The sequence below is a fragment of the Ursus arctos genome, unplaced genomic scaffold, assembly GCF_023065955.2.
Source record: "Ursus arctos isolate Adak ecotype North America unplaced genomic scaffold, UrsArc2.0 scaffold_6, whole genome shotgun sequence".
NCBI lineage: Eukaryota > Metazoa > Chordata > Mammalia > Carnivora > Ursidae > Ursus > Ursus arctos.
In genome coordinates this window covers 41,076,314-41,098,126 of record NW_026623078.1, presented here as the reverse complement: position 1 = coordinate 41,098,126, position 21,813 = coordinate 41,076,314, and the positions used below count along the sequence as shown (strand labels likewise).

The window sequence follows — 21,813 nt, the reverse complement described above, 5'->3', positions numbered from 1 at the left end:
TGCATAGAAAATTGGCTGTACTTTGCAAACAAGTTTAAAATGGTAATAAAACTGTTGTTTCATAGGTTTTGAAAAGCAAAAATAAGTTTCCTACTTTTGTTTCATGTTTACACCTAATTTAATAAGTCAAGGCACGGTATTTAATTTAAGTATGCTAACTTGGATTTAGATGCCAGAAATATTATTTAAAAATTTTTGGTCCTCTAAAAATTGTTACGGAAGGTATTTTATCTCCTTTTATGATATAAGACCCTAATAAAGAGAAATCCAGCAAAAAAAAAAAAAAAAGGAAATTCAGTTGTTCAATATAAATGTATTAGTAGGCATTAATTTATATAAATAAATTAGTAAGAAGCTGGTCTGCAGGAAGAAATAGGATTATAAGGTAATTGAATAGACCATTATAGAGATTTCAAGTGAATAACACAAAAAAATTAATAATCCATGCTGAAATCCCCAGTTTCTTATGAGTTGGTATCTTTAATAAATGACTAGAGTATCCTTGAGATTCCTAGGAATGCTGGTCCAGCAATGGTCCCATTTTCCAAAGCCTGGAATAATTCCATTATAATACAAGGAGTTTTTCATTGTTTTATCCTAGAAAGAAAAGATTATAAAAAGTAATTAATCTTATCATCCCTAAACTTTGAAACTTATAATAGAATGCATAGCATGAATCCCAGAGAAAAACAACAAAAAGAACCTCTTTTAAAACTTTAAAAGTAGAATTTTCACCTAAGCAAAATCTAGAAAAATATAATTTATACATAATTTTCTATTAAATAAAACAACATTCATATTTAGAAGTTATTTCTCAATGGAGCTAATTTTTTAAAGTTTAAAAGAAGGATTTGAGGAGAAATTAGAATTATGTATTTATAAAGCATGTTTTATAAAGCATGTTTTTTTTATTTTCTGAGATCCTTAAACTCTTTGTATATGACATTTAAAAGTTTATCTTCCCGTTACTGCTATAAGGCAGATAGCAAGGAATAATTTGCCTATTATTATCATTTGTCAAGATAATAAACTCTTATAATAACTGGAATAGCTTGTATTATCATGTAAATATTTGATGCCTCTCTTTAGAACCTCCTCCTGTGAGTAACTCTCTGTGGTATTCCTCCTTAGAAAAGGCTTAGACTTCTCTGCCCCACTGATGCCAGAGGTGGCCGTATAATTTGCTTTGGTCAATACAGTGACAGAAGCCATGAGGTGTGCCATTTCCAAGAAGCTTCAGGAGCCACTGAGTGTTTCCTACACAGTTCCTTTTTTTCTCCACGTGAGAGCAACCAGCTGAGTCCCAGCAAAATGCAGATATGCAGTCAACCCATGCTGGGCAAGTGGGTGAGAAATGAAACCTTTGTTGCTAAAAGTCACTGAGGGCTTAGGGGTCATTTGTATCATGCCAAAATTTAGCCTAATCTGGAGCATGGCATTAATATTTTAAAAACATCTCATTCTACATTTGGTTTTGTTCATATTGATTTTACTTATGAAAACAGAAATGAAATAAAAGCCATAGGGAGGAAGTGATATTTATAAATAAGTAAAGGGAATGAGTTTGTGTTGATTACCTATTATGTCTCGTTTAACTCTCAAAGATTCCTGAAAGATAGGGAGTATTTTGTTGATTTTTAGATGAGGGCACCAAGGTACTTTTTATTTATTTATTTATTTATTTATTTATTTATTTATTTATTTATTTATTTATTTTTAAAGATTTTATTTATTAATTTGACATAGAGAGACAGCCAGCGAGAGAGGGAACACAAGCAGGCGGAGTGGGAGAGGAAGAAGCAGGCTCCCAGCGCAGGAGCCTGATGTAGGGCTTGATCCCAGCGTTCTGGGATCACGCCCTGAGCTGAAGGCAGACGCTTAACGACTGCGCCCCCCAGGCGCCCCCCCAAGGCACTTTTTAATAAAAGAATTCTAGTTGACTTCCAGGGATGATGTGAATAATTACATAACATGTTACTTAAATATATCTAATGGTAAAATTAGATTTAATTGTTGGAACATAAATATTTTGTAACTACTAAAAGAAATGTCCATAAAACCACTATGTAATCAATAATTTTCAAGTTGACATTAATTTAATTTAAAAGACCATATAGTTAAGCTGAAACTATATCAGGCTTCAGAAATTAAATATGGTATCTATTACTAAAGCATAACTTTTTATTTGTTTTTAGTTCATATGCTTATACTGTTGTGTGCAGCATATTTAATTCTTATACCACATTTCTTATTGTGGAGGAGTAAAAAAATTTTTTTCTCCACTTAACATCCTACGATTATTTTCCATTCAATTGGTACAAAGAAAAAAATTACATATTAAAGTCATTAATTTTATTTTTCATAAAACTTGGATAATTTTTTAAATAAGACAATACTAATTAGAAACAGAATGAATCTCAGGGTAGTAAACAGATAATTAAAAGTATAATCCAAACTGTTCAAGATATATTTATATTAATCTATGATTTATAATTTATATTATTTTTTCTATTGACTTTGAAAGTAATAAGCAGCACTAATATATAGATTTATAACAAAAATAGGAAATATATATCATCATATGAATTGTTTCATTGAGATCTGAACATATGGAACGTAAGAAACCAGTGTTCCATAGGTTAAGAAATTCCAGATTAAAGATTGGAGATGTGAAATAACCTGTGAGTCGTATAGCTCAAAAGTGGTAAAGCCCAGATTTGAATCCAATTCACTCTTCTTTTTGTTACTACAAAAATAAAGTACTAAATATAGCATTATCTCATTTAAGTAAATAGTTAATAAAAACCTCACAAACTTCTAATCTGATAATAATGACTGAAAAGTGAAAAGGAAGAAAAGCATTGACTAAAAGGATAGCAGAATGTCAGACAAATATATAAATACAGAGAATATAAATCATTCTTTGTTGCTAGGAGCAGATACCAACAGATATAATATTTTGAAGGAAATCAGTTCAAACTGTTTTATGTTTGCTTATTTTTTATTTATATTGCTATATTTTCTTTTTTTTAAGATTTTATTTATTTATTTATTTGAGAGAGTGCAAGAGGGGGCAAGGGCAGATGGAGAGGGAGAGAGAGAATCCCAAGCTGACTCCATGCTGATCATGGATCCTAACTCAGGGCTTGATCTCACGACCCTGAAATCACGACCTGAGCCAAAATCAAGAGTAGGACACTTAACCAACTGAGCCACTCAGGTGCCCCTATATTTCTATATTTTCAAAATGATTAGAGATAACTTACAATAAAAAGAGAAATAAAAATAAGGAAGACCAATAAAGCCAGGTAAAAAAACAAATCATAGGACAGAGGGAAAATAATACCAAAATAAGAACACTAGTTTAATAGAAATTTACTGCACTTTAGCATCAAACATAATTATGACTTTGCAGGCAGCTAACTTAAGATGTTTTTTTCATAAATTTTGTGACTTCTATTTCCAAATAAGATAAATAGATTTTTCAAAGTATTATTAGACATCAAGGATGATAAGATAGAGCATAAGTTTAATAACTTTTTTTCAAGAAAAAGTAAACTCATTCAATAAAAATTTACCCTACCATACAGTTAAAAATAGTAGCAATCCTTTTATTTTTTAAATTAGATTTAATCTGCAAATCCAAAAAATTAACTCTCTGGACTTATGAGAAATTGGATTTTGTCACTCTCAGATATCACTTCTATTTTATTCAGAATAGTGTAAATGTTGTGGGTCTAATATATTGAAGCCTTTGAGGAAGAACATCTGATCTCTCTGCATGGTCACTAATGTCATGCTGTGCTTTAAACCCACTTATCCCTTAACCTTGGGCGATTCTGACACTTATGAGACAACACTGTGGTCTACCCTCTCCAGGTGCACCACACAGTTATTGTCTCTGAAGTGTGCCACCTCACTAGGTAATGTGAGAGAGCTGGCACAGGTCCTCTTTCTTGTGGAACATATAAAATTCCAATTTCTTTGGAAATTTTTCAAGAAGCTCTTCAAATAACCCTCTGTTCTCTCAGTGCCCACCAGCCGCATGGAAACTACTCTCTGTGTCTTCTCTTTTTCTGGATTGATCATTATTATTTTTCCATTAAAGCCCCATTATAAACACAATGGAGCTGGAAGCTGGAAAACTGGATCCTAGCAACATTAATTTTGTTCTTTTTATTCTTACTAATTTACTTTCTTAGATATACATTATTTAAAAGGTGAAGTCTTAGGAATACTCAAAGTGGGTTTTGTTGATTTATTGTTGCTGCTATGTTAGACATGGTAACATAGGGTGTTACTACTTATTCAGTTAAGGCCATTAAGTTTTAATTGTCAAGACAGAGAGGAGGGGAATTAAGAAAAAATTTTCTTTCTTGAAAATTAGGGGATTAGAATATAGTCTAAAATGTTTTCATCTGTTTTATGCCTTTATCATTTTTCTTTTCTCAGTGTGGCAAAATGTACATAATATTTACCATTTTAACCTTCTGTTTACCCTCTAGCCCCATGTAACCACTATCCTAACTTCTGCCTCTATGAATGTAAGACAAAACACGATTATTCAAGACACCTCAAATAGGTGGACTTAGACAATATTGATGTCCTTTTGTGTCTAGCTTATTTCAATTACCAGAATGTCTTCAAGCTTCATCTATGTTGTAGCATATATCAGAACCCAATTTTCTCTTACTGTATTTTTCTTTATCTGGATAACATGACCATGTTTGGCAACAAAGCTGAGAAAGGACTTGGAAATAATGAGTTTAGTGGACAGTGAATTAAAAAGAGAAATTTTGGGGAGCTAAAAGAGAAAATGCAGAAGCTGATATTACAGTGCTTGTATTTTTTCCATTGCACTAGAAAATTAATTTGAACACATTTCAGCACTTCTCCATTTGTGATTCACATTGAACATAGAGCTTTTTAAATTTATTGCTTGGTTTAAAATGGACAAAAACTATAATAGCCTCCCTATCCATCCTCGTCTTCCCAAATCTTATGAAAACCAGCAGGTTTTTCTATTAAAAACCTAGTCATGTGAATCATGTAAGAAGATGTCATTGTTCTAAAACAATGCAGTGAGCAGTGAGGACAAAGATGCCAAGTTAAACACAAAGGATAAAATCTGTCTGCATATTCCCACACCCTTAAACACGTATTCCAGTGTGAACTGCCTGTCAGGTTTGGATGACAGAACTTGGCCCACCAGGCAATCATTCTCAGAAGAACTCAGTTCTCTCCAGAAACTGCATTTATATTTCCCAGATGATTATGTCTTTTATCAAAAGCAGCAGTTGAGAAATGGTCAAGCTTAGCACCAGAAAAGTAGTCCAGCTATGACGACTAGTTTCGCCTACAGATAAATATGGGAAAGTGTAAGAGAGCAAGGCAGTTGATGTGTTTGGATTCTCAAGAATAACATTAAGTTCATGTAAACAAATTTGGGGAAAAATCAGTGATCATCAGGAGACAAATGACTTTTTTCTTCAGAAAATTAGTTTATTTACAAACTTAGCTTATGTTTTTTATCTTCAAAATACGTGAGGCAAGTGTGTTAAGTGCATAGTACTCAGGACAAAATTAAAACAAAAATGTAAGCATAATTATTATGGCTATATATATGCCTGTATGCATGAGTCCATAAAAATACATGTAATCTTTTTTGAAGACTTATTTATTTATTTGAGAGAGAGCGAGTGAGCAGAGGGCAAGGGCAGAGGGTGAAGGAGAGAAAATTCCAGGGAGACTCTGTACAGAGCATGGAATACATGGGGCTGGATCTCATGATCCAGAGATCACAACCTGAGCCGAAATCAAGAATCAGTCGCTCAACTGACTGGGCCACGGAGGTGCTCCACATATATTCTTTAATTGATGTTTGTGAGTCCCTCATACACCTTTCTTTGCAAAACAAGGTTTTGTTATGAAACTTGCTGGATTTAAAATATCTTCTGTCATTCTGTAGCTTGCCTTTTCATTTTGTTGATGGTTTCCTTTGCTATACAGAAACCTTTTACTTGAATATAGTCCCACTTGTTTATTTTGCTTTTGTTGACTTGGCTTTTGTTGTCAAATCCAAAAAATCATTGAGAAGATTGATGTCAAGAAGCTCACCCTCTATCCTTTCTTCTAGGAGTTTCATGATTTCTGGTCTTATGTTCAAGTCTTTATTCTGCGTTGATTTTTGTGTATGGTGTAAGACAGTGGTCCAGTTTCATTGTTTTTGCATGTGGCTGTCTAGTGTTCTAAACACCATTTATTGAAAAGCTTGTCCTTTCCTCGTTGTATTTTCTTGGTTCCTTTGTCATTAATTAATTGACCACGTATGTGCAGGCTTATTTCTGGGCTCTCTATTCTGTTCTATTGATCTATGTGTCTGTATTTATGCCAATAGCATACTGTTTTGATTACTATCACTTTGTAATACAGTATGAAATCAAGAAATGCAATGTCCCCAGCTTTGTTCTTCCTTCCAAAGATTGCTTTGGCTATTTGTGGTCTTTTATGGTTCCATATAAATTTTAAGATTGTTTGTTCTGTTTCTGTGAAAAATGCTATTGGAATTTTGATAAGGATTGCATTGAATCTATAGATTGCTTTGGGTAACATGGACATTTTAACAATATTAATTCTTCCAATATATGTGCGGGAATATCTTTCCATTTATTTGTATCTTCTGCAATTTTTCATCAATGTCTTATAGTTTTCAGTGTATAGATCTTTCATCTCCTTGATTAAATTTATTTCTAGGTATTTTATTCCTTTTGATGCAATTGTAAATGACATTGTTTTCTCAATATATTTTTTCTGATCATTCATTATTAGTGTATAAAAATACAACTGATTTTTATATATTGATTTTGTATCCTACAAATTTACTGAATTTGTTCATTACTTCTAACAGTTTTTTTGGTAGAGTCTTTAGGGTTTTCTGTATATATCATGTTATCTGAAACTAGAGGCAGTTTTATCTTTTGTTTCCAATTTAGATGCCTTTTATTTCTTTGCAAATAGTATATCTGATAGGGAGTTAATATCCAAAATTATAAAGAACAACTAAATAGCACAAAAACAATCTGACTAAACAATGAGCACGGGACCTGAATAGACATTTTTCCAAGAAGACCTACAAATGACCAACAGCTATATGAAAAGATGCTCAACATCACTAATTATTATGAATGCAAATCAAAACTTCAATGAGATATCACCACACAGCTGTTAGAATGGTTATCATCAAAAAGACAAGGGTTAACAAATTCTGGCAAGGATGTAGAGAAAATGGAACATTTGGATGTTCTTGGATGAATTGGTTCAGCCACTCTAGAAAACAATACAGAGGTTCCTCATAAAATTAAAAACAGAAATACCACATGATTGGCAATCCCACTTCTGGGTAAATATCCAAAGGGAATGAAAACAAGGATATATGCACTCCTATGTTCATGTCTGTATTATTCATGATAGCCAGGATGTGGAAACAACTTAAACATTCACCAACAGATAGATTCATAAAGAAGATGTGGGTATGTATATATAATGGAATATCATTCAGCCATGAGAGAGAAGGAAATTCTGCCATTTGTGACAACATGGATGGATCTTGAAGGCATTAAGCAAGGTGAGATAAGTCAGACAGAGAAAGACAAATCCTGTATGATATTACTTATATGTGAAATCTAAAAAAGAAAAAATCAAACTAATAGAAACAGACAGTAGAAAAGTGGTTACCTGGGGGTTGGGTGAAAGAGGGATAGTTTGTTGAAAGGGTATAAACTTTTAGCTATAAGATGAATAATTTCTGAGGATGAATGTACAGCATGGTAACTATAGTTGAAACACTGTATTGTAGAATTGAAATTATACAAAAATTCTGAAAGGATAGAACTTAAATGTTCTCTCTCACACACACAGGAAGATAAAGATGTGAAGGGATAGGTGTATTAATTAACTAGATGGGGGGATTCTTTTCCAACGTAAACATCAAATCACCATGACATACACTTTAAATATCTTAAATATGCTGTGTCAATTATACCTCAGTAAAGTTGACACAAAAATATTTTCAGAAATTTAAAGACTACCTAGCAGACTTTGTCTCCTGCTGTAATTACCAGTATAAACACAATCCTGACCTTTATAAAACAGTACCTACAAACCTTGCAACTTTTATTGGTTACATGGGTATCTCAATACACCATGAGGATGAGATGAGAAAGTCCTTTTGTTGTTGATGTGAATACTATGTTGGTGCTATTTTGTGGACCTACTTGTCTCTTCAGGTACCTGAGAAATTATTGTGTGTCTCTTTGCTTGAAGCCATACTTCTTGAATTCTAAACCGCAAGTTGTGCCTAACAGGAGAATCCATTTGTGGCCTGGCTTACCCTTCCCCATGCAGAATCCTGAATATATATACATGTGTATATTATACTATATATATACATGTTCATATTACATACAATATATATAATATCATTAGTCAATTTTTCCTTCCTACTTTTTGTTTAGCTTGGATTTCTAAATAAAAAAAAAATCAAGCAAACAAGAAATGCCAAAATATTGTCTTCCTACATGGACTTTAAATCTTTTTTTTTTTCACTGGGGCTTGATAACCTGGCTTCTCTCTCTAAGACTTGTGATAATGACATGCTCTCCATTTTATATGAAGTACCTCTCTAACTATAACTGATTTGCTGTTCTGCCCTGCTGTCCTGAATCTCATCCCTGAATTTTCATTCTCCTACCACTGATAAATGGACACTAGGCCTTTGAATATAATATTTGGAATTGGCCTATGTACAATTTAGACAGACGCTATATCAGCCGCTGTTTTAAACAACTTTTGAATTATAATTGGTCTGAAGAAATATGTATATCTTTATATTAAGAGTCATGGATATTGCCTGAGGTTTTACATTAAAGAAAGAATTACAAAACTGTATAATACAAGATAAGACATTACAATGTATATTGCAATTTAATTTAACATTAAATCTTATTTCACTTTTTTCCATAGAAAAGAGAAAAAATAAGGAATTACAACTGCTTTCTTTAGAATACTCTGAATTATGTTAACTACCGCACAAATTTCATATCATGTACTGAAATCTAAAACAAGTTGTCAGCTTTGAAAGCAAAGGGTAGCAACTTCCACATTTAAGAAGCGTTGCAAAATAACAAAGGAATAATTAAAACTAGAAAGGTATTTCATATATAGTTAGCCCTTGATAAGTAAATCTTAAAGTATTTGAATTGAAAAGATTTTTTTTTTTTTTTTTCTCCAGTGCAGGGCTCATCACAACCCTGAGATCGAGACCTGAGCCAATATCAAGAGTCAGTCGTTTAACTGACTGTGCCACCCAGGCACTCCAGAACTGAAAGATGTTTTAATATGATAAAAAAATAGATGAATCTGAGATCTATGATTATTTTTCTACAGGTAGAACTCATATGGTTAATTGTCCCTACAAAAAATTTACTGAGCCTGATATATATGTATACTCATACAGACAAATTAAAAAAGAAATAAGGATGATCAAAAGTGCTAAACAGAAGGGCATCAAAAATCACAAATTATCTCAATGTAACTATAAAACAGGATTTTGGCTTAGTCTTACGCAAGATAGTAAAGCAAATTCAAATAAGTTAAAGGAAAAACCATTAAATTAACCTATCTTATCTCGCATACCAATCTTTTTTTTCCTCTACAGCATCCTTTAGAAAACTTTTCACAAAATTATATGTATACTTACTTCTGTCTTTGTTTCTGTAATTTTTGTATCTGCAATTAAAGGTCCAGAAGGTCCATAAAAGCAGGGATGATTTCATTTATGTTTACCCCTGATTACTTGCCAGTCACAGAGTAGTGCTCAATAAATATTAGCAAATTATATGAATTTTTTCTTCTTTTTACATTTCAGGAGATAATTAGTCATTTGAATTATCCATATATTCATTCATTTTCATCATTTAACTAATGCTTACTAAAGGTCTCTCTATGTGTCATGTCTGTGTTTAGTTCTGGACATATATCTGTAAACAAGAGACCTTACCTTCAAGGAGCTTAAAATCTAGATGAGATAAACAGAAGGAGAATTTCAAATAATGAGACAATGTTTTCAAAGAGAAATGAGAGTGAGAGGGATGAAAAAAAAAAAAAAAGCCTGAAGTCTCCACTTAAAAGCTATAGATACATGTTACAGATTAATAATTAATATTTCTTGGCATATTAATCCCAATGGGAAGAATAAGCAAATATGAATTGTAGGACAAAAAGATCAACCAACCAATAGTTGGTATAATGAAAAAAAGATTTTCACTTCTCAATAATATATTCCATTTCATGAAGACTAGCCTGGAGCATCAGGTCAATTAATATAATAAACTTGGTACATAGAGACTTAGGCATAAGAAGTGAAATTTAATTTAGTGGTCTTGTGTTAATCATTGAGGGTCCAGGAGAGAGCAACAAAACAATCTTAAAAAAGGAAAAGAGAATTTATGAGGGGAACTGAGGGGAACTGAGGGAACTAATCAAATATAGCCTAGAGAAGAGATGACTAAGTGGTATTTAATTTCACTTGAAGGGATATAGTAGAGGCACAATATTAGGGCCAAAGAACTGGTATAATGTTGATTTAAACATGTGTCGATAATAAAAAATAGGGGCATCTGGGTAGCTCAGTCTGTTAAACAGCTGCTTTTGGCTCAGGTCATGATCCCAGAGTCCTGGGATCAATCCCCGCATCAGGCTCCCTGCTCAGCGAAGAGCCTGCTTCTCCCTCTTCCTGCCGCTCTGCCTACTTGTGCTCTCTCTCTGTCAAATAAGTAAATAAACTCTTAAAATAATAATAATAATAATAATAAATATATGCAGCTAGTGCATTTGGACATTTATATTTCCTTTTTTTTTTTTTTTTTCTGCCCCATGGAATTATATGTTTCCAGCTCTGGACTCAAGGACAAGAAATAACTTATATTGGCTACAACCTAAGTGAGTAAGAATTTTTTTTTTTAATTTTAGTGGAGTTATTTTTTGTTTTTTTTTTGTTTTTTTTTTTTGAGCTGTGCTTTTTGAGCACAATTTGGAGATATGCAGTATATTGTGTCAGTTTTGTTCTTGAAAGTAATAAGCAGTTAATATTCTTAGATTAATTCAAGACGCTGAGGTATAAAGACTAAAATAAACCTTAAAAACTAACAAATACCATTAATCTTTTAATATGTCCATTAAAATCAATCTCTGACCATTGGACTCCTTTTGCGAACTTCATACAACCATTTAACCCATGAAAGTTATAATTATAGACCAGAGCTGAGTCCATAATTTGGATTTTTATTTAATCTATTGAGTATAAACATTAAAAATATCTAAATACAGTTTGAAAATTAATATGGAGTTATGACTTCAGATATTTTGAAAGGTGATTTCATTTAAATTTTTTGTAGTATTTCTATTTGCTTCAGTTATTTTTTATGTTAAAATGGATTTCTACTCTAACAATTCCACTCTGATTCATAACTTTTTAAATTATTTTATTCCACATGTTAACTAACTGGAATTTAAGTAAAAACTTGAAACTACAAAAAATAGAAATAAAAAATAAAATTATTTTATTCCAAATGATTAAACTAAAAAACCAAAACCAAAAAAAAAAAATCCCTATCCTGAGAATAAATTTGAATGAAATATATAGATTACTATTATTATAATACCAGCTTTTAGTTAAAACTAATAAAGGGAATAAAATATCTTAGGGTATGAAAGTAAAATCTGATAAAAGCATTAGAAAGGCATTTATTTATCATACTACTCTCTCCAGTTCTACATTTCAGTTAACATTAAGTATTTATTAAGTTTCTCTATGTGTTCAACACTATTCTGTTTTGTATTTTATCTATTTGCAAGTACCTTGAAATGAATTTTTTTTTTTTTTGGCTGTTGTTAGTTAATACTGAAAAATGATTATTTCCCCTCAAATTTTTACTTCTTACTTAATCTTGCATTATAGTGTTCAGGGGCTATCTCATCCCTCCTGATTCTAGCCCTCCAACCAGTTTTGGTGAATGGCTCCCTATTTCCTCATCACTTCTATTATTCTCTGTACGTTTTAAAATTAAAAGCCATATTTTTTTCTGGGCCTAGTTGTTAAATCAGGTTTGTGTAAATGCATAATCTCACAGACAGCAAGAACCACTTGTGTTCTGGGGCCAGTCCCCAGAGAGCCAATTGTGTGCATCTCTCCTAACTGTACGTATAGTGACATCCCATTGGGGGCTTGAACTTGGCGATGATGGGGATATTTACACCATGAAAATTGGCAAATGCTACAAGTCAAATGTTTTTGGTTTGGTTGGTTTTGTTTGGGGGAGGCAAGTAGTTTGTTAAACCTTGATTAACATATCACTGTGTGCAACAATATATTTTTCCATACTCTTCCCAATTGGTTTTTAGTTCCAGTTTTTATGAATCAATCAGAAAATATCTATAGAGCACCCATACTGCTTAAGGCTGCTAGGCTAGAAAGCATGAACATGAAGCTCACAATTTCTTCTTGTTAGTGTATATATAATGCCTATAGACTGTGAAATCTGATGTGTTCACACTTGTGAAATTAAAAAAAATGCTTAGGTATTTCAATATTCTTTGATATATAAATTACAGGAAGAAAGGAAATCAAGGTTGAGTTCCACAACTCCTTGGCTTTAGAACAGACATCCTGATAGGAACAATAATCAAATGATAGGTAATGGCATTTTTAACAAGAATTCCTGTGGCAGATACATTTGCATGGTTGGCAAATAATCTAGATTTTAGGACTTGGGACAAGAGTAACAAACATCAGGTACAACTCTGTGGATTGCTCTGTGGATAAATTGTTCCTGCAATAACTTTAATAAAATCTGAGAGTCTTATACATCCAGCTAGAAGTTCACGAATCATTTTCTAAATATGTTGTCATGGGGTGCCTGGGTGGCTCAGTCGTTAAGCATCTGCCTTCAGCTCAGGGCGTGATCCCGGAGGCCTGGGATCGAGCCCCGCATTGGGCTTCTCTGCTGGGAGCCTGCTTCTTCCTCTACCATTCCCCCTGCTTGTGTTCCCTCTCTCGCTGGCTGTCTCTCTCTCTCTGTCAAATAAATAAATAAAATCTTAAAAAAAAAAAAATAAATATGTTGTCAAATTGTGTCTGACAGCAGGGAATCATTAAAGAAACAATAGCTTGAATGAAGGTCCTTGAGCTCCCAGATTTTCCAGGGATTCCTCCATCATAGGTTTGGGAAGACATTAAAAAGTTATGGCATCTTTATTCTGGGCTATTTTAGCAGTAAAAGCATCTCTGGTAGTAGGTTTATCATTCATTCATTCTTTATAATTATTGAGTTCTCATCCAGTAATAGGCACTATGCTTATCATTATCTCACCCTTTGTTACTACAGTCTAGTAGTGAAACTGACAATAATCAGTTACAAATCAGTAAAGCTGAAGATGTTTCAGACAATACAGAGAATGGCCTTTGAGGGAATTGAAAGAAACTCACTAGGGTAGGAGATTTTGGAAGGGGCAAAGTTCTTTAAAAAATCCCATGCAAATTTTTAAAAACAGATTTGGATTTCTTTTCTTTTCTTTCTTTCTTTTTTTTTTTTTTTTTAAGATTTTATTTATTTGTCAGAGAGAGAGCACAGCAGGGGGAGCTTCAGGCAGAGGCAGAGGGAGAAGCAGGCGCCTCACTGAGCAAGGAGCCCAACACAGAATTAGATTCCAGAACCCTGGGATCATGACCTGAGCCGAAGGCAGGCGTTTAACTGACTGGGCCACCCAGGCGTCCCCAGATTTGGATTTCTTAAGGGAATAATGGGAAAGTATTAAATATTTATTTATTTATTTTTGTGTATAGGATTAAAGAAATAATCAGGTTTTATTCTAGAAAAAAACCCTGAACTTAGAAGGAAAAATACCTAATCTTTAGTAAATTATATATTTGGAGCAATTCAAATCCTGGTGGGAGCTAAGTCAGTGCTCACAGACTGACAAGAATACAACAAAACTCATAAGAACTAGCTTATCAAGAACACAGGAATTTTTCAAGGCAAGAGCAAACTGTCACTCTGCCGAAGCCTTCATCATTGCAGATGGCTATGGGAAGTAGTGTTTTGATGTGGGAATTCTCCCACTCTTTGCTTCACTGTTCTTCTCTTAATAGAAATAAATATTTGGAAAATTCTTCTGACATACTTGTTCTTACTAAATGGGTCAGTGTTCCCACCCTACCCTACATTTGTACAACATGAAGGAGAAATACTTATTGGCCTTAAAGTCATGTAGTAATTGTGCAATGCTTACCTATGGTGTCCTACATCTAGAGCCCAAGATTGAGCTGTTTGAAGACTTTTACCCTTTTTTCTATTTATTTATTTCCATAAAATAAGAAAAACAATAACTGTAGCTAAAGAGATTAAATTACAGGGGATGGGGTAACTGGGTGATGGGCATCTGAAACTAATGACACACTATATGTTAACTAATTGAATTTAAGTAAAATAAGTTTAAAAAAAGAGGTTAAATTATATAGCATTGGAGTTTTTTTTTTTTAAATAAAATGCCCTATTTAAAATTTCTGCCTGTTATTTTTACTTTCTATTAATTATGTGGTGTCTCATACCAGATTAATCTATCATCTTAGCCAGAAAAATAACGAAAGGTTGCTACCTTAAAAGGTGATGCATTGTCTTATTTCCTTATGCTGTGTTTTAAAATTTTCTTCATATATTGGAGACTATGTGTCTTAGCTGTCCTACAGTCTCCAGAGTTTTTCCTTTTTTGTTTCTAAATTCACTTAAAGAGATACACAAATGAGGTATTTGAAGGGTTTCACCCACTGTTGGATAAGTGATGGTGGGGATACTGGTAATGATGATGGTGATAATAATGATAATGATTCTGGGAGTCAAATTTTCAAGTGCCAAAAAGTTAGATTAATTCCATAGCAGTGTGAAAATCACCACAGTCACTAATTTTTCCTTTGGCATAGATATTATAAAATAAAGATAGTTTTATCTTCACTTGACAACTTCATGCTATAGTCTCACAGAAAGAACCATAAAATTAAAAATAACTCATTGCTTCTGGAATTGGGCAAACCCAAGTTGTATTACTGGCAGTATATACTAGCTATCTGTGTCATTTGAACAAGTTCCTTATCTCCATAGTCCTTAGGTTCCTTTGCCATAAAATAAGAAAAACAATAACTGTAGTTAAAGAGGTTAAATGGTACAGCATATATAAATAGCTTAGCACAGAGTAGGTACTTAATGCATATTCTTCTCTTTAAATTTGGGAAAAAAATGGAATTACTACAGATTTATTTTACATGTTTCTTACAAGACAGTACTAAGCTATAAAGAATTAAGCAATTTTTTTCATTAGAACTGTTTTCCTCAACATCAATTTATTATAATTATTTTTCCTAATATTCCTCCTCTTTGAAAAAGTTATCACTAATTTAATATAGGTTACCATAAGGAAAGAATGATCAGTTACTTTATAAATTTTGTTGTAATATATAGTACTGTACCTTGAAATTTTTCCATTCCTTTTTTTGTTCCCTTTGCAAATATTCATTTATGACATCCTCCTACAAGAAAATAAGATTTGATTGATTAAATGAGCCAATACTTTTTCAGTTATTTCGTATTCTGTACTGTGATTCAAACTACTAGATTTAAAATCAAAGCAAACCTTGAACATGTATAACTGTGGGCAGCTAGAAAACAATGGCTGAGATGTTGAATAGGAACATGACAAAAAGAGATGCAATAACTTGAGCCAAGCATCAGATATGAAGACAAAGTCAGATCTTCAAGACAAACAGGGTTTTGAAATAAAGTTCTATTGGTAGCTTATAATGGGTAATTATCAAATAACTTAATTATATTTATATAAAGTCACACACATACACACACAGTCTTTCCAGGTATTCTGGTACCTTCATAACACTTCCATTTTATAAAATAGAAAACAGCTAAGAAACAGAGGGATGAACCACATTTTTGAAATAAAGTCTTGCTCAGCATGATCTCTGGGTTACTATGTCACACTGAAATTATTCCATTTCTTCTGTGTATATCATCATTTTTGTTTTTATTGCTTTTAAATTCAAATTATGAACACAGTGAGTGAATACAGGTCTACATTTATGTTGAATTTATAGAAAATGTACATAAAAATTAAAAATCAACATTTCTCTTACTAATTATCTCCCAGAAAGCTTCTAGTTCTCAAATGCAAAAGGATATTTTTACATTTTAGAAGGACATGATTGCTCATCGATTGTATTTTACATAACTTAGAAGGACACAAACACATGGATATAAAAACTGATTTCTTAAGCAGAAAAAAGAGAGTACCACTTAACATATGAGCTGTTCATATCAAAACCTGTAATAGTACCTTATGGTCTATGTATAGTCAAAAGAATCCAAGTGATAATAAATTTGGTTTCATACATTATATCATATAATAAAAGTATTAAATACATAATATGCAGCAACTTATTTTTCTTCAGGAATATGATCTTTCACATAAAATAGTAAGTTTCCAGTTGTTCAACATGATGGACAATACGTGCCACAGGTAATAAAATAATCAAATAAACAATGTAATAGAGAGTAAGTCACATAGAGTATTCATTTTCAGCAAACATATATGAATACAAACTACACTAAACATAATTCAAACCTTGGTAATTCACAGGCGCATAAGTATCTTTACTTTAGTATTCAGATAATATCAGTTTACAGTGATTCCTGGGTGATAAATGCTATATAAAACTACTTTTGTTTTTATTTGGAGATTTGTGATAGTTTGGCAATGACTTTTGGAATCATACTTGTAATGACTCCCAGTGTAAAGCAAACCTTAGGATTAAATGTAGTGGCTATGGCTTTCCTGACATTATTATTCCTCATACAAGGATAATCTGCTGCATAACTTCACACTGTAGAATAACTAATGACCCCATTCTCTTTTTGGCAGCCCAAATGAGACATCTTTCAATGAAAACAAAAAACAGATGTTCAACATTAGCAGATGTCCAGGGTGACACACTAAACATATGCAGGGAGTGGAAATCCTAGACCCTCTCATATGTGTAAGAAATGCTGACCAGTGCATGTTAGATTTCCTGGTAGCATCATCTGGTTTTGTAAGAGTAGAATTTTGTTCATGTGTTAGATTATGATACCCTCCACATTCCAATCTCTATTCTGCTGCCAAAATTATTTTTCTTTTGAAAATAATATTAATGATCCATTAGATTTTTAAGCTATAATTAGTTTTATTACTTTCATACTCTTTCTACATAAAATAATAAAATAAAAGACTATAACACACAAAGATGATTTATTTGCACTAGTCAAATAAATTCTTAGTCTTTTTTTGCCCCAAATCCATGTGGCTTTCCCTATTATTCATTTTTAGCCCACTCAAATATATTCTCAGTGTCTTCTCAGTGAACCTGTCCCCTTACCTGTGAAGGTCCTTCTCATCCTGTTCAGGCTGCAATACCAGTGTTTGGTTCTCTCCTTACCCTGCTAAACTGCAAAATATTTGCAGAACTTCTGGACCCTTCTGACAGGACCTATACTCCATCCTCTTGTGCTCTCATGCCCTCCGTGGGACAGTCCTCCCAAGCAGGCAACCTTCTCAAACTGCACAGGCTAGGACACTCAGCACTGAACCCTACCCTTCATCCTTACTCTAAGCATGCTCTGTGTCTACTGTCCTTCTATCTGGATGCCCTCATCAGCTGTCTCAGGCTCCAATATACCCTACCATGCCACCCTACTAGGTAGATGCCACATTGTCCTGCATGGGCCTCCACACCCTGTCCTGGAGGGCACACTTCCTTGCTGGTGCTGCCCCACCCACCCATGGCTTCAGGACTAAAGTGTGCAGGAAGGGAAGGAAATGGAAAGAGGAAACACTCCTACATATATACTCTGTACATATATCCCTACATATATACTCATATATATACAAAATACATATGTGCATATATTTGTGTATGTGCATATGTATACATATATATATAATTGAAATAAGCTAATTGTGAAAAAGTCAACTGACACTATTTACAACTGAGCTATTTGTTTCAGATCTTACATTTTGTCACAAATCCAATAATTCCGTTGTGAGTACATGCAAATAAATGTAAGAGTTTAACTTGGAGAATCAACTTCTTTTACATATCTGTGGTGGTCCTAAGTTATTTAAACGACTTGACTATTAAATTGTTTCTTACAATTTATTTCTAGTCATGAAAAAAAATTTAAGATTTTATTTATTTATTTGACACAGAGAGAGAGAGCACAAACAAGGGAGCAGCAGGCAGAGGAAGAGGGAGGAGCAGGCTCCATGCTGAGGAAAGAGTCCAATGCAGGACTCAATCCCAGACCCTGGGATCATGACCTGAGATGAAGGCAGATGCTTAATCGATTGACCCACCCAGGCACCCCTGAAAATATTGTCTTATAAATATAAAATAAAACACATTTTCACAGATCCAAAGAAAAAGATAAATCCTGAATCACTAGCAAAGTTGAGATGTACTTATGAGTTAAGTAAATTGGTTGTTTCCCAACCCAAAGATAAAGAACGTTTTATCTCTCAACACTTGAAAAAAAGTACACTTTCCATCTTCTGAATCCTTTTGTAATTTAGAAGGCATTATTTCATATTTGGTCAACATATTAATCTACTCAACTAGGAACCCATTCTGGGTAATGCTTAATTATTTTTAATTTTCCCCTACATTTGGAATTAAATATAACATATGTATATAGACAATACTACTAAAAATAAAGTATATGATGAATATATATTTAGAATATATATTATAGTATATATATATTTTTTAAAGATTTTATTTATTTATTCGACAGAGAGAGAGACAGCCAGCGAGAGAGGGAACACAAGCAGGGGGAGTGGGAGAGGAAGAAGTAGGCTCATAGCAGAAGAGCCTGATGTGGGGCTCGATCCCATAACGCCGGGATCACGCCCTGAGCCAAAGGCAGACGCTTAACCGCTGTGCCACCCAGGCGCCCCTATTATAGTATATTTAATGTAGTTTCATTATTAGAAGTTTTAAATCTAGAATCCCAAATTTTTGTTTTTTCTACATTTCTTCATCTTTTTTAATCCTTCTTGTGTAATCTCTCTCTTCCCACTTTTCCTAAAATATCTTTCCCTCTCATCCTTTTTTCTAGCTTATTCATCAAGAAAATGTATAAAGCCTGATGTCACACTATTTGACACATGTGCAATTGGATTTAAATTTTAAAACTAAATCTTTTTGAAGGTTTAGTATAACATGAAAATCATTAACTATTATCCATCTAGCTTACACATAGTACCCACTAGTAGAATCATCAGCTGTGCTTACTACTGCCATCTGTCCAGACTACCCTGTCTTTGGTAACCACAGAGCACGTTGCCTCACTGATACAATGAAATGAGCTTTTGTGATTATTCTATTATTATTGTACCTTTATCGCCTATTGCAAATGCAATTTAGCCTGGGAAACGTCTAAGGTTGATAATCCATGGTTTTCTTGAATTCATCTGCTACTTTTAATTGTCATTTGATTGGTTCCTTGGCTTTTAATTAATTACTTAATTAAATAAACTCTGTGTATTTCCCATTATATGCCAATGAAGCCAAAAACTACACAGATGAATGACATTTTTGGTTGTTGTTCTTGAAGAATTCTCAGGTTATTTGAAGATAAATAACCCTTAAAATAATCAGGGGTGCCTGGGTGGCACAGTCAGTTAAGTGACCAACTCTTGGTTTTGGCTCAGGGTCCTGAGATCCAGCCCCACACTGGGGTCCCTGGTCATCACAGAGTCTGCCTAAGTTTCTCTCTCCTTTTCCCTCTGCCCCCCATCCCCTGCATGGTCTCTCTCTCTCTCAAAAACAAATAAATAAATCTTAAAAAAATAAAAATAAACAGAGCAAAGTTACACTGAAATAGGTATTTTATGTTTTCAGTGATAACACTGATGATGCTTTCCCATAAAGTTCAATAAAAACTATACCTTATCTGACTCCTATTATAAATGATAGGTTAACAGACACAACCAACAAACTACACTATTTATTTCTTGCTCCTGTCATATTCCAAAGAAGGTTGGTAGGGATGGGTAGTGGTACCGCTTTGCATAGACACTCAGGAACCCAAGCTCCATCTGTGGCTTCTCAATTCTAGAGGCCTCAGAGTCCTCCTCTAGACAAGGGAAGATGGAGAATGAAGGATCACGAGTGGGAGAATATGGAAATTACAAGGAAATCTGAAAAATGCAATCTAGCTGTGTGTTCAGGAAGAAAGTAAAAAGATTTTGGTGAGCAACCAGCTAGTTTCTGTCATAACATTATTTTTAGGTCTTTGTCAACTTCAAGGATAGTTTACGGTTGATCATTTCACAAGATAGAAACAAAAATCATGGAAAAATGATAGAGAAATTCTAATCAATATTGAGATTTTTAACATGACAAATATCTTTTTTTTTCTGGCAGTTGACATGTTGTAATAGATTTGTTCATATTTTGTTGTAAGGAGTTATTTTCACAAGGCAGTTCTATATAGTATGTTTTGATTCTTATTTAAATAACCCTTATGGACCCATCCAATTTTGGCGCTGTTAGAAATGGGAGACCTAGGAGATAATCTATAGGTGAAGATACTGAAGATTCTATAGGTAGGTAGCAAATATTAGCTAACTCATTTTACTCCAGCTCTCAAACCTAACACCCTTAAAAAAAATGCACTTTGAGTAGAAGAAAATACTTACTAACTATTACATATACACTTTTTAAAATTCACAGTAATTGTTTGGTAAAATTTAATCTTGGGGGGATTAGATTCTTATAATCTAAACATCCAACATATTAAAAAAGCATAAAAATAACAAAGTGTACTATTTTTGTAATTTTAGAAAGAAATTCATTTAGAGTATTGTTAATAAATGAGAGATTACTTAATAAAGTAAAACAAAATCTATTGTTCAGCAAAAGCAAAACAGCAACTAGCTTTCTGAAGAACTAATCTAACCTGAAACGCAGACAAAACTTTTGACTCTGGTATTTGTGTAAAACATTTAGGAAAAGATTATAGAATCTTTGAAACAGAACCTTAGACATATTTACATTAGCACCATGGTCCTGGAATTTCCTCTATAATTTTCTTGACACAAGGCATCCCAATCTTATCCTCAACACTTCCAGTGGATGGAGTCTTACTACTTCTCAGGTGAACACGAGCCATTGCTGAATATATAGGTCTTTATAAAAGGCTATCTTATACTGACTTAAAATAAAATCCCTTATGACTTTCAACCATTAATCTTTGTTCTGTTATCTGAGACAATAAATACGTTTATATGTTCTACATAAGATATTTTTAAATAAAGATCATGATGGATTTAATGCAATCAATCCATCTTCTTTTCTCTATTCTGAACATCTTTCTTTAGCCCAGTTCTTTATTATTTCCAATTAAATTGTTGGGTTCCCTTTCAGAATGCCTGTGGGTATTCCTAACCAGAAAAACACATTTGAGATGAGAAGCAACACACTTGGCATTTGCGATATCATTTTTAACATAAAAATATGCAGTAAAAATAACAGACTCCAATAATGAAATCCTTGAACTTCAAATTTCTCATACAATACAATAAAGTTATGTTCATACTCTGTTACTTGTATTTATTTTTTTGGAAAAATGATGGTATTATTATCTCAGGAAATTTGTC

General features: G+C 33.1%; 1 protein-coding gene across 1 annotated transcript in view; it reads right to left on the bottom strand.

Annotated features, from left to right (window-relative positions):
- Window positions 1-336: 336 nt before the first annotated feature.
- CNBD1 (cyclic nucleotide binding domain containing 1) overlaps window positions 337-21,813 on the bottom strand; it is a 439,889-nt gene continuing 418,412 nt past the window's right edge. The window contains exons 12-13 of the mRNA XM_057308075.1: window positions 15,578-15,637; window positions 337-597 (exon numbers count right to left, since the gene is read on the bottom strand). Of these exons, the coding sequence (XP_057164058.1) occupies window positions 481-597; window positions 15,578-15,637 (177 nt within the window). The 3' untranslated portion in view covers window positions 337-480. The remainder of the gene's footprint in view (window positions 598-15,577; window positions 15,638-21,813) is intronic.